General features: G+C 45.9%; 1 protein-coding gene and 1 long non-coding RNA gene across 3 annotated transcripts in view; both read right to left on the reverse strand.

The window, feature by feature from the left end:
- Positions 1-261: 261 nt before the first annotated feature.
- On the reverse strand, positions 262-7,868 carry DRD1 (dopamine receptor D1). Of its 2 annotated transcripts, none has more exons than XM_064279156.1 (2): positions 7,756-7,868; positions 262-6,711 (listed from the first exon to the last, which is right to left on the reverse strand). In XM_064279156.1, the coding sequence occupies exon 2, from the start codon at positions 6,225-6,227 to the stop codon at positions 4,887-4,889; it is 1,341 nt and encodes a 446-aa protein (XP_064135226.1). In that variant the 5' UTR covers positions 6,228-6,711; positions 7,756-7,868; the 3' UTR covers positions 262-4,886. The 2 variants fall into 2 exon arrangements, with proteins under 2 accessions (XP_064135226.1, XP_064135225.1); XM_064279155.1 differs by lacking the exon at positions 7,756-7,868 and adding an exon at positions 6,829-7,744.
- An 11-nt stretch (positions 7,869-7,879) lies between these two features.
- Positions 7,880-10,905, reverse strand: part of LOC135230295 (uncharacterized) — a 37,656-nt gene continuing 34,630 nt past the window's right edge. Inside the window, exon 3 of the long non-coding RNA XR_010320943.1 lies at positions 7,880-8,051. This is a non-coding gene — a long non-coding RNA (uncharacterized LOC135230295). The remainder of the gene's footprint in view (positions 8,052-10,905) is intronic.

The following is a 10,905-nucleotide window of genomic DNA, read 5'->3' on the forward strand; positions in this document are numbered from 1 at the left end:
GACTTAAAGACGGACTTAGGAATGGAACTTGTTCATGAGTTAGGGACTGCCTGTACTTTGGAAAACCAGCCAAGGAAAACCCTATGCATGACAAGGATCTGATCTGCAACTGATCATGGAGCTGGTGCAGGACTGGGCAAGGTTTCACTTCATTGTGCATGGGGTCACCGTGAGCCAGGGTGACTCGACGGCAGTGAACAACAACAGTAACAGGCCCCACTACCACCTGCCCCTTTGCTGGCGTTTCTGTCCGTGGATAGCCTTGCTGCTCTGAACATAGTTCAGCGCAAATCCTTTTCAATGGCTGAAAACATTCACCAATTTTGAGAGCTGGAAGAATCCCTATTCTCTGAGCAGAAGAAAAAATTCTAATTGGTTTTATGCATCTTCTCATGGCGATTAGAAAGTTAAACCCTTTTAAATCAGAGATTATTCTTGAGCTTCTCATACTATTTAAATTACAACTCTCAAATCTTGAGTGATGTAATGGACTAAAATCCAGATGGTTTTTTAAGTCTGTACGTTACATGGAAGTTACTTAACGTGACAGAGGCAATGTAGGCCGGTCTGCTTACAAAATGTTCAAGGAGTTCAGTGTTCATCCGCCCCCATCCTCTGTAAAATAAACAGATTGGTTATTGTCATGTTTTCTATCCAGGAAATCTCAGAGAAATCCATAGAGGTGCATCTAATCTGTATAATCCTCTGATCTGCTAATCCACTGGGTGAGTTCTTTCAAATGACCGGGGTAGCCAGATCACACAAAGCAGCTCAGGGTTGGCTGGCCATCTACTCATTATTCCTGAAACAAATTCTGCAAGGTAAGTAGATTTTACCGACTCAGACATTGTGGACATATTTGTTCAGCCAGTCGCTAGTGCTAAATAAAGGAAATTTTCTCAACTATCCAGATGTAAAAAGCCATTTGCTTCTGGGATACCAGATAATCACAGCAAAAGGGAATAGTGTCTGGGAGAATCCCAAGCTACATGTGTTCTACAAGTCATTTCTATTTGCTTCAAGCAAACACTCGAGGAAGTCAAATGCATAGCACGTCCTTTATCATTAATACAATACCTATTAAGTGATCGACAGTTTCAAAACGGCCATCCTGCAAAGAATCAGTGAGTCCAACAGCTCGGTGCTCAGTGTTCTTACAGATTTAGCTTCATTGTACCCTCACCAGAACCTGCATGTTTATTTCCATTTCACAAATGGGCAAACAGGCTCAGAGAGGTAAATACATTTGTTTACTCTCACATAGCTTGAAAGTGATAGCAGCAACGTGAGCCCAAGTTGTCTGACCCTAAGCCTATTTTCTAGGACCCAAACATGGACTGGCTGTTGGGAATGGAAAGATCCAGGGGAGATGCCACCAGTGCAAGCCTGGGAGAAAAATCATGACAGCCCCCAGAGTGGAGAATCTTCAGAAAATCCCTGAAGTTAGACAACATATCAATTTGGTTTTTTGGGTGACCCCTTCATTGAAAAGGGGTTGCCCAAAGGAGTCCCTGGGTGGTGCAAATGGTTAACGCGCTCCACTGCTAATAGAAAGGTTGGCAGTTGAAGTCCGCCCAGAGGTGCCTCAGAAGAAAGGTCTAGTGATCTCCTTCTGAAAAGCCCATCATTGAAACCCTTACAGAGCACAGTTCTGCTCTAACACACATGAGGTTGCCGTAAGTCAGACTGGACTTGACAGCAACTGCTAACTGGTCTACTGAAGAGTTAATGCAGAGGTTTTGCTCCTCCCACTTTGTGGATCAGGACGACTGAGCCTCAGAGATTGTGACTTGCCTAGATCCCAGGAGAAGCCAGGGACTTTCCTGAGGATAATCCCAAAATCTCTGGATTGAAGCCAAGGGCTCAGTTTCCCTTGCTTACAACATCCTATTGTGTCAGTCAACTCCAAGAGATGATATCTATTTGATTAGGAAAGGCATCTTGTTAGGTACAAAAAGGAAAAAAGAACACCTCTTTTCTCTTTCTTACTAAGGTGTTTTACATGTACGTAGCATTACTAAGACTTACTATTGTAAAGATGAAATTAATCATATTATACTTTTGCTTTTCTAGTTGTAAATTAAATTCTCTGAGAGGCCCTTTCAGTAAAGTTAACATTTCATGAGATGCCCTTTATTGATTCAACATCCCAGGAACCCGAAGTATGGTCTCACCCTGCGTATTGAATTGTACAATTATTTAATAGAATTTCTAGACAGATCACTTATTTTTCACTCTTTGGCCAATGAAATAAATGGGGAAGGCTTTTGTGCCATGCTTCATTGATTGTACAACGACAACATGAACATCAGAGCTGGTGTCGCTGGATTTCTAATTTAAGAACAAAATCAAACTGCAAAGAATAAAGATATCCAGAAAGTTCTGAAGCAGCAAGAAAAGCTGTCATGTGTATGGGCATTCAGACTAGATATGTTCATTACATGTGAAAGCCCAGGGAAGGCAAACATGGGGTTTAAAAAGACACCATCTGTTGTGCGATGTTTCAAATTATGAACTTAACCCTTAATGTCTACATCACCTGCTGTTCATCCATGCTCCTTCCTCGGGATGGAAAAAGAAAAGAGAAAAGCCTTAGCACATTAACTAAGTAGGTTTAGCAGGACCTATGGATAAGGCCAGCATCCCACTCTATATTTTCTCTCCAGAGAAAATCACTGCGCGATTTAACTTTTAAAATAACCACCACACTGCAGTGGTTGCCATCAGCTGAGAGTCCACAACAACCCCCTAGCAAGCCACAGTCTTTTCTGTGATTTTTACATTCTTTAAAGTCCCTGGGCTCCTTGGAAGAAAAAGCAGAGCTTTTAGAAAGCTTTCAAATCTGTGTAATGAAAGCTAGAGTAATTCCTCAGGTTAAGAAAAAAAGAATTCAAGACAGACGGAAAATAAGACTATGTAGCCAGAATCAGAAAACATGTTGTGTTTAAATATTCAAAGGCAACACGTGGCATACATAAGAGGAGAAATTTCCATTAAAAAAAAAAAAAACATATATTTGAAAATGCCCATGTTTTCTTACTTGTAGAGCTGAAAATATCCTTATTTTAAAAACACATTTAACAAATGCAACACAGCCCATTCAGGATCTATTTGAGTTCACAAAATAATTTTATTATACATATGAAAGCTTACAGGCAATAAAATTAAGAAAACATTCACAATACATAAATAACACAGACCTGATGCAGGATGTACTTTTCAGTGGGTTTTTTCCCCTGTTACCAATATCATCCAAATGTTAAATAAATTGCTTATCCACAAGAACACTTTGTAAACATTTCAAAGAAACGCTCCTGAAATGCCCTCATTTGAGTTAGTATCTGGCAATGGAGGCTTATGATACTTTTTACAGTCAAAGGGATGACGCAGGGACTGGACTCCAAAGCACAAAGAAAGGACTAGCATTTTTGCAAAAGAAATCCCAATAGCTTTGGGGTCCTTAACACACCCAAAAAGGAAGGGTCCCCTGTTTTTTCCACCAACAGAAGCGTCTTACTCAAGGCTGATAATGAAACACTATTAATTAGTCAACATACCATTAATATTTAAAGACTGAAAAAAATCAATTCTAAGTTCAAACGAAAGCACTACAAAAAGGAGCCCCACTGAGCACTGTGGTTCAGCCCGGGTAAGATGGACACAGAGGGTTTGAGCTTTGTCCACTGGTGAGGCTGTCGTAACACAAGAGTTAATGAACCCCACTGTCTTCACTACACATCTCTAACCAGGACAGCCACTTGTTTGGTTCAGAAAAGCTATCCGACATGGGAAATGAGGAAAGATGGAGAAAGCTGATTATTTTACAGAAATACAACATGACATATACTTATTATTACCACTTAAGATCTTAAATTAGAAGTTAGAGTCTTCTTAAGCTGGTTTTTATTTAAGATATTTACAGAACTACAAATCACTCTCCTGGGAAAGTCTCTGTCATTTAAAAAAAGAAAGAAAAAAAAAACTTTGAATGCAATAGTAGCTATGCTTTTTCAATTTTTTTTTTTTAGTCTTTCTAGAAAATGAAAAGAACATTCATAACATTAGTCAATTCTTGCCTTATTTACCTATGAATTTTAAAGGAATCATCACAACTCAAGTTCACTTCTTACCAGTCTTTGCTGCGTTTCTAGACGTTACACATGAGTACTTAGGACCTCAGAGGGTCTGTGTGTTTGTTTCATTGGCTTATAAAGTGCTAGTTAAATGGGCAAAAATGTGGTTTTAAGGTCTCAGATATCTCATTAGTTTATCCTATTAAATACGATAAATATAGATCTGTTATAATAAATTAAAATATCCATATAATACAATAAATAAATAAAACCAATATCAACAAAGCATCTCTTGACTCTGAAAAAAAAAATCCCCCTTTCTACTCTAAGGCTCAATTATATTTTGTTTTACAAATAACTTATGAAGGCATGCACCTACCTTTTACAATCTGAAAACTCTGCCTGGAACAGTGTTAGCACCTGTTTGTACACTGCAAACTCAACCCTTCTCATTTCCTTCCTGGAAAGATTTAATTTTTAAGCGAAGCTGTTCATTGTTAATCCCCCTCCCTTTGTTTTTTTTAAATCCTAAAATAAGAATCAGCTTCTAAAGACAATTTTGGAGCCAAAGACACATCCTTTGTGAGTGTTAGCTTCACTTGTGTTCCTGTTTGACTCACTAGAACGACACAGAAAATAGACTGGGGTGTATTTTAAAGTATAGTTAGTTGTGTGTTGGAAGCAAGCAGCAGAGGAAGGCTCGCCTGAGACCTTCGAGTCTCACTATACTTCAGTAAATTCTTAACAGCAAGCCCCAGAGAAAGATCCTCTAGCTTTAGGGATGAGCATGTCTAGCAGGATTCGTCTCGGGGTTCAGGTTGGGTGCTGTCCATTTTGCGTGATGGGTTGAATCTTCTCGAGAGAGACATCAGTGTCATAGTCCAATATGACAGATAGGGCGGGGGACAGCTTATCCAAGGGTCTGGCTATTCCACCTGCCTCCTCCTTCTTCAGGTCCTCAGAGGAGTCCACGGCATGTGGGATTAGGTAGACCAGATTGCACTCCTTGGAGATGGAACCTCGTGGCTCATGATGGCTGGAAAACACCACGGCCCCGTTGTTATTGATGCTAACTGTCTCGATGGCATTGTTAGTTGTCGGGCAAAGTCGATAGCATCCTAAGAGGGTTGAAAATGCCTTCCGGAAATCAGCATTAAAGGCATAGATGATGGGATTCAAGGAGGAATTAGCCCATCCAAACCACACAAACACGTCAAAGGTGATAGAATCAATGCAGAAGGGCTTGGTCTCCCCGGACCCACAGAAGGGCACCATGCAGTTCAAGATGAAGAAAGGCAGCCAGCAGCACACAAACACTCCCATGATGACAGACAGGGTCTTCAGAACTTTAGTCTCTCTTTTGAAGGACATCTTAAAGGAGCTTTCTGGTTGGGAGCACTCAGGGGGGTTTCCATTCCCCGTAGTGGTCTGGCAATTCTTGGCATGTACTGCCGCCCTCTCTAAGGCCGAGATGCGCCGTATTTGTTTCTGGGCGATCCTGTAGATCCTGGTATAGGTAACAATCATAATGGCCACAGGGATGTAAAAGCTTATTAGGGAGGACGAGATGGCATATGTTCTGCTCAGGCTGGAATCACAGTTGTCCATGGTCTCATCCAGGGAAGTGGCATTCCCATCTGAGGGACTTGTGGGTTTTGCCTTGTGCCAGCTGAGCTGCACAGGGATGAAAGAGATGAGCACGGACAAGGTCCATGCCAAGCTGATCAGAATGAATGCTGCTCTGGGGGTCATCTTCCTCTCATACCGGAAGGGACTAGAGATAGCCCAGTACCTGTCCACACTGATCACACAGAGATTGAGGATTGATGCAGTGGAGCACATGATGTCAAAGGCCACCCAGATGTTGCAGAAGGACCCAAAGGGCCAGAAGCCAGCAATCTCAGCCACTGCCTTCCAGGGCATGACCAAAACAGCCACCAGGAGGTCTGACACAGCCAAAGAGATGACAAAGAAGTTGGTCACCTTGGACCGCAGATGTCGGAACCTGATGACGGCAGCACAGACCAGTGTGTTCCCCAAAAGTGTGGACAAGATGAGCAAAGACAGGAAGCAGGCTGTGAGGATGCGGAAGGAGAAGGCCCTCTCCACCACCAGCCCAGTCCCGTCCATGGTGGAGGTGTTCAGAGTCCTCATCCTGTCGAGGTAAAGTACATCAGAGACTCTGACACTTCTAAAGCTCCTAAGCAGGGATCAGGGGTCAGTCAGCCTCCAGGAGTCCTCTCTCACCAGGCAGCCCTTTGCACATTAGCCCCAGGTGCTCCTCTGGGTGGAGGACCTCACCAACATTCCATCAGAGGGCTGTAACAACTGGGTGGCAGGGGCCTCCCCTTGGCAAGCCAAGTCAAACCGTGGAAGGTCCCTCTTGCTTGTTACAACTGTCTTCTGATTGTCCTGCTCTCGGTCACTACCACAGGGACCAATTGGCCCCTCACTTTTTGGCATATTCCAAGCTATCAATTCAGAGACTCTGGGCCTCTGCTGAGTTAGTCAATTGCAGTCAGTCATGTTTAAGGGCTGTTGTCTCTCTGGTGGGGACAGAGAATTCTCTCCTGAGGCGGGGCTGAAATTACAAGCCTTGCTCCTCCAAACCCTTAGCTCCTCAGTAGCTCCAAAAGCCCTAAAAAGCAAAGGAAAGACACGGGGGGGTCGTTCGCCAAGACTTCGGTAGATCACGTCTTTACTCAAGTCAACCCCAACCCAACCATGCACTGGGCAAGCTTTCCGGGCCACCTACCTTGTTTTGAGTGGTCTGTCTCAAAACCCCTGGAGCTCTGAAATCGAACTTGGCAAAGGCGCCGCAGCTCCACAACGCCCTAGAGACGCGCCTGGGTCCTGCTGACGCCGCACGCAACCCGGGTTCGGCTCCCAAGGCACAAAAATCGCCAGGTCGGGTTTGTGAAAACGATCCCCGCCAGGGCCCCAAAGGGCCGGCGCCGCGCCGCTGCCTCGAACTGCCTCAAAGCGGACGCGACACTGGCGCTTGGCGCTTATTTGGAAGAGGGCAGCCCCAGGACTGACCACTTCAATGGCTTTTCCTTGCTTCCTTCCTCCAGAAACCTAGCGCCCGGCGCTCCTCAGGAGGCTCCGGCCCCTCGGGGCAGGGCCCCGCGCCTCCCCACAGGACCGCCAGCGACCTCCAGGAGCCTGGGAAACGCAAGGCAGAGAGCCGAGCTGGTACCGGCGGGCGCATGGGCCGGCCCAATTCCCGCGGGGCACAGCCCATCCACCCCCGCGCCCCCTCCCCTGCCCTGGGGGCGGGCTGCGCTTGACAAGCAGAGTTGCAGCGACAGCCGCACGTGGATCCCCTGGAAGGTGCTGAGGGCGCAGAGGGTGGGGGACTCCCAGGTGAGCGCTCCCCCGCCCTGGGTTAACCTGCCAACCCTGGGTCCCCGGACCGTACGCAGCAGGGCCCGCAAGACAAATCCCGAGGTTGCAACCTCAAGCAAAGAGATCCCTGGGCGCACAGACCTGACTCGACATCCAGCGCCTCTTGGCGAGGACCCCAAGCCCTGTACAGAGCCCTGCACGAGCGGGGACCCTCCTAACCCTCCTCAACCTCGTATGCACGCCAATCACTAGAACCGCGGGTTCCTGTCCGACCGCGCTGCCTCCAAGGGCCCCCAACTTGGATGAGACGGGTACTGCGAGCGCCTGTACTCACCGCTTGCGGGGAGGGCTCAGCGCAGGGCGCACCGGACTATGCTCCCCGCTGCGCCCTAAGGGCGCTCACTTCGCGCTCCGCGGGAGCGGCGGGCGCATCCCGGTTGCGGTCAACCCCGGACTGCCGCCTGCGCCCCGAGACCCGCGAGCGCCCCAACCCGAGCGCCCTCTGCGGGCGGCTACGGATCCCAGAGCCCAGGCTGCGTCCGCGCAAGGACCGACTGCGCTCGCACCAGCTCCAGCGCCTAGGCGGGTTGGCTCTCCGTCCCGCCTTTCCTTGTCACAGGCTGCCAGAACCTGGAAAAGGGGAGGCAGAAGCTTTTTCACTCAAGACTTTCTCAATCTGAAATACCGCTAAAAACTGACAAGGATGAAATATTCCTTTTGCTGGCACTGCATTCATTGAACCAATATTTTCTCCTGAGTGTGCCAAGCCCTGGGGTGACAAAGATAAGCAAGGCGCAAGCCTTGTTCTCAGAAACCCGAGGGAACTGGCATTTACTGAGCAGGCTCTGTGTCCCAGGCCCACACGAGCCTTATACCGTTCACCCCTTAAAACAGGCCGTCATCGGCCCGGAAAGGTGTAGGGCCTGCTCAAAGTTACCAGGCTAATGAGGGTACCGGTTGCCTACTCCCAGCCACGTGTTCTTTTCACTTTCATGTCACTGCCTCCCCGCAGATCAGAGTCTAGTGCGGGAGCCAACAAACTAATTAGCTACTGGACTAAAATAAAGGGGATAGAAAGATGGAGAAAGAAAGCCCGATGGAGGAGATGCCCCCTGAGCCCTTCACAGTTGCCCCGACAAGGCCTCCTGGGTCAGAGTTCGCACTCCTTGTGCCTAACTGGCGGCGCCACAGTGCCTTCCTAAACATGTGAAGAGATAAGAAAGAGTCTCTGAAGCCACACTTCAGGCTTCCTATCCCCACCCCACCCTTGCTGGCTATATGCACCCTCTTCCAACTCTGAACACTCTCCTGTCTCTGAATTCGGCTTCTTCCTCTGTAAAATGGTGATGGTCTAACAGGGTTGATTAGAAGTATGGAATGAGATGGTGTTTGCAGAAAGTTTGAGGCAGAGCCTAAGACCTAGACAGCCCCGCATGGGCAGAAACCCCCGGACTCATTAGAAAATTAGTGGACTTATCTCCATGAGAACTGCCAACAACATCAGACACCAGGATTTTCTCTGTAAAAACCCAATCTAAATAATAACCCCATCCAGGTAGTGCAAACAGCAACTCAGTTTTAAGTGAAAGGACGTCCTTGCTCACGTGGGTCCCCCGTGCTTGTGCCTGCAGCTCTGCCCTTCCACTGCCAGTCTCACTGCTGTTGCTGACATTGTCCCGTGGACTGATGGTCAGAGACACAATTTCCACGACACACGTGCTCACAGAGCCACAGTCCTGCAGTGCCTTAAGCCATGCTTCACATAATGTTTCCAGATCGTTTTCCTTGCAGCAGTCATCCCCTGAACATCTTCACTTTATTTCATCTAGCTTCAAATTAAAAGACATACTGACTGGTTTCAGATGGTCACGCGAGCTGAATGCTATCTCCCCATCTTCTGCCCACCCCAGCCTCAAATATTTCCACTGAAATTACCCAGAAATATACAGTGAGGGAAAATTCAGCGTTAGCCCTTGAAAACAGGGAAGAGTAGGATCTTTTTTTTTGCAGACAAAAGGGAAGATGGAACTGGCCTGGAGAAGAATGTACTCTCCTGTGATTCTCCAAATGGGGAGGGGAAGTACCCCTCGGGACTGGGGGAAGAAACCCCAAAGAACACACTAATTCCCTCAGGATCAGGCTGAAGCCAATATAAGGGGTAAAACTGCTATCTAGTGATGCTCTTGGGAAATATCTCAATTCCCAAGTCCCCCCAGAGGAGGCAACTGTGGCAATGCCCACTGCTGTTTAAAATAAAATGGTGGTGACAGCCACAACCACAACACCAGGGCCTCCGGGACCTCATCTGTATAAAGCTGAGTAGCTGATTTAGTCTCAACCAGTGGCCCATTGAAAGAAACACCAGTTTAGCACTTGATAAGAAATTTGATATTTCTTTTGATAAGAAATTTATGTATTTTATAAGAATATATATTTGATAAGAAATTTAAATATTAACCAAAACTTATATGGAGGGAACTGCCATTCATGACACACTTCTTAACATCCTTGATTCTCTCAAGCTTGGAAGCTGCTCCAAAAAATCTCTCTATTTCCTTGAAAAGTCCCCAGAATTCTCTCCAAATTAGACCATGTTGACCTTTGTCTTTCTCTTCCAGCCCATTTACCTGTCAGGTCCAGGTGATCATATTGGCATATATCGCTTTGGTAGTGGTTGAGAGGTATTTCTCCTCCCTGAGTAAATTTCTGCTATTTTGAATGTCAGAACATCAAATATCATCCTTACCCAGCTCAGCAGAAACCCAGTTAGCAAAGAGAAAATCCTCCTAAACCAGTGAAGGAGGAAGAACCTGTGAACACCTGAGAAGGCAATTTTGTTTCCAGCCACCACAAAAACAAGAGAGTGGACAATTGCTCTATGATTCTGTAACTCTGAGATCCCTTTCTAGCCGACCTAGGTTAATAGTGTTTGGACATCATCGCTAAGGGAATAAGAAAAGGTAAATCGTACCTTAAATCCCAGGAATTTTTGAACTTTGCACAGGGTGAATTTCAGAGGAATTTACAGGTTGGCTAGAGGTTTGGAGGGTTTTTCCCCAGGTTTTTCTTTTGTTTGTTTCTTTTTTGTTTTTTCCCTCTCTCTTAAAGCCAAGGTGAAAGAAAGCCTTCCATTTTGTTCTATAGAAATCTCCCCCACATACACTGAGAACACAAATAAAAAAAACAGGTAGATATTAGCATTAGATCATGCTGGGATTGTAAACCCAAACACAAAAGCACCTCTGTTCTGGGTTTGGCATGTCTTTTGAGCTCCACTGTGATTTATGCATTACAGGGAGGAGGAGGTTAAAATGATGCTTTTCAACAAAATTTTGTTTGGAGGTTGCAAAAGTAAATGAATAAAGAAGTCACGCAATCAAATGGGGAGCTTAATCTCGTGAAAGAATAAATAAAACAACTGAACTGTCAAGCAAAACAAATGATATATTAAGTAGGCTTAAGGATTATTAAAGCTGATTTTTGT

Source organism: Loxodonta africana, chromosome 2, assembly GCF_030014295.1.
Source record: "Loxodonta africana isolate mLoxAfr1 chromosome 2, mLoxAfr1.hap2, whole genome shotgun sequence".
Classification (NCBI taxonomy): domain Eukaryota; kingdom Metazoa; phylum Chordata; class Mammalia; order Proboscidea; family Elephantidae; genus Loxodonta; species Loxodonta africana.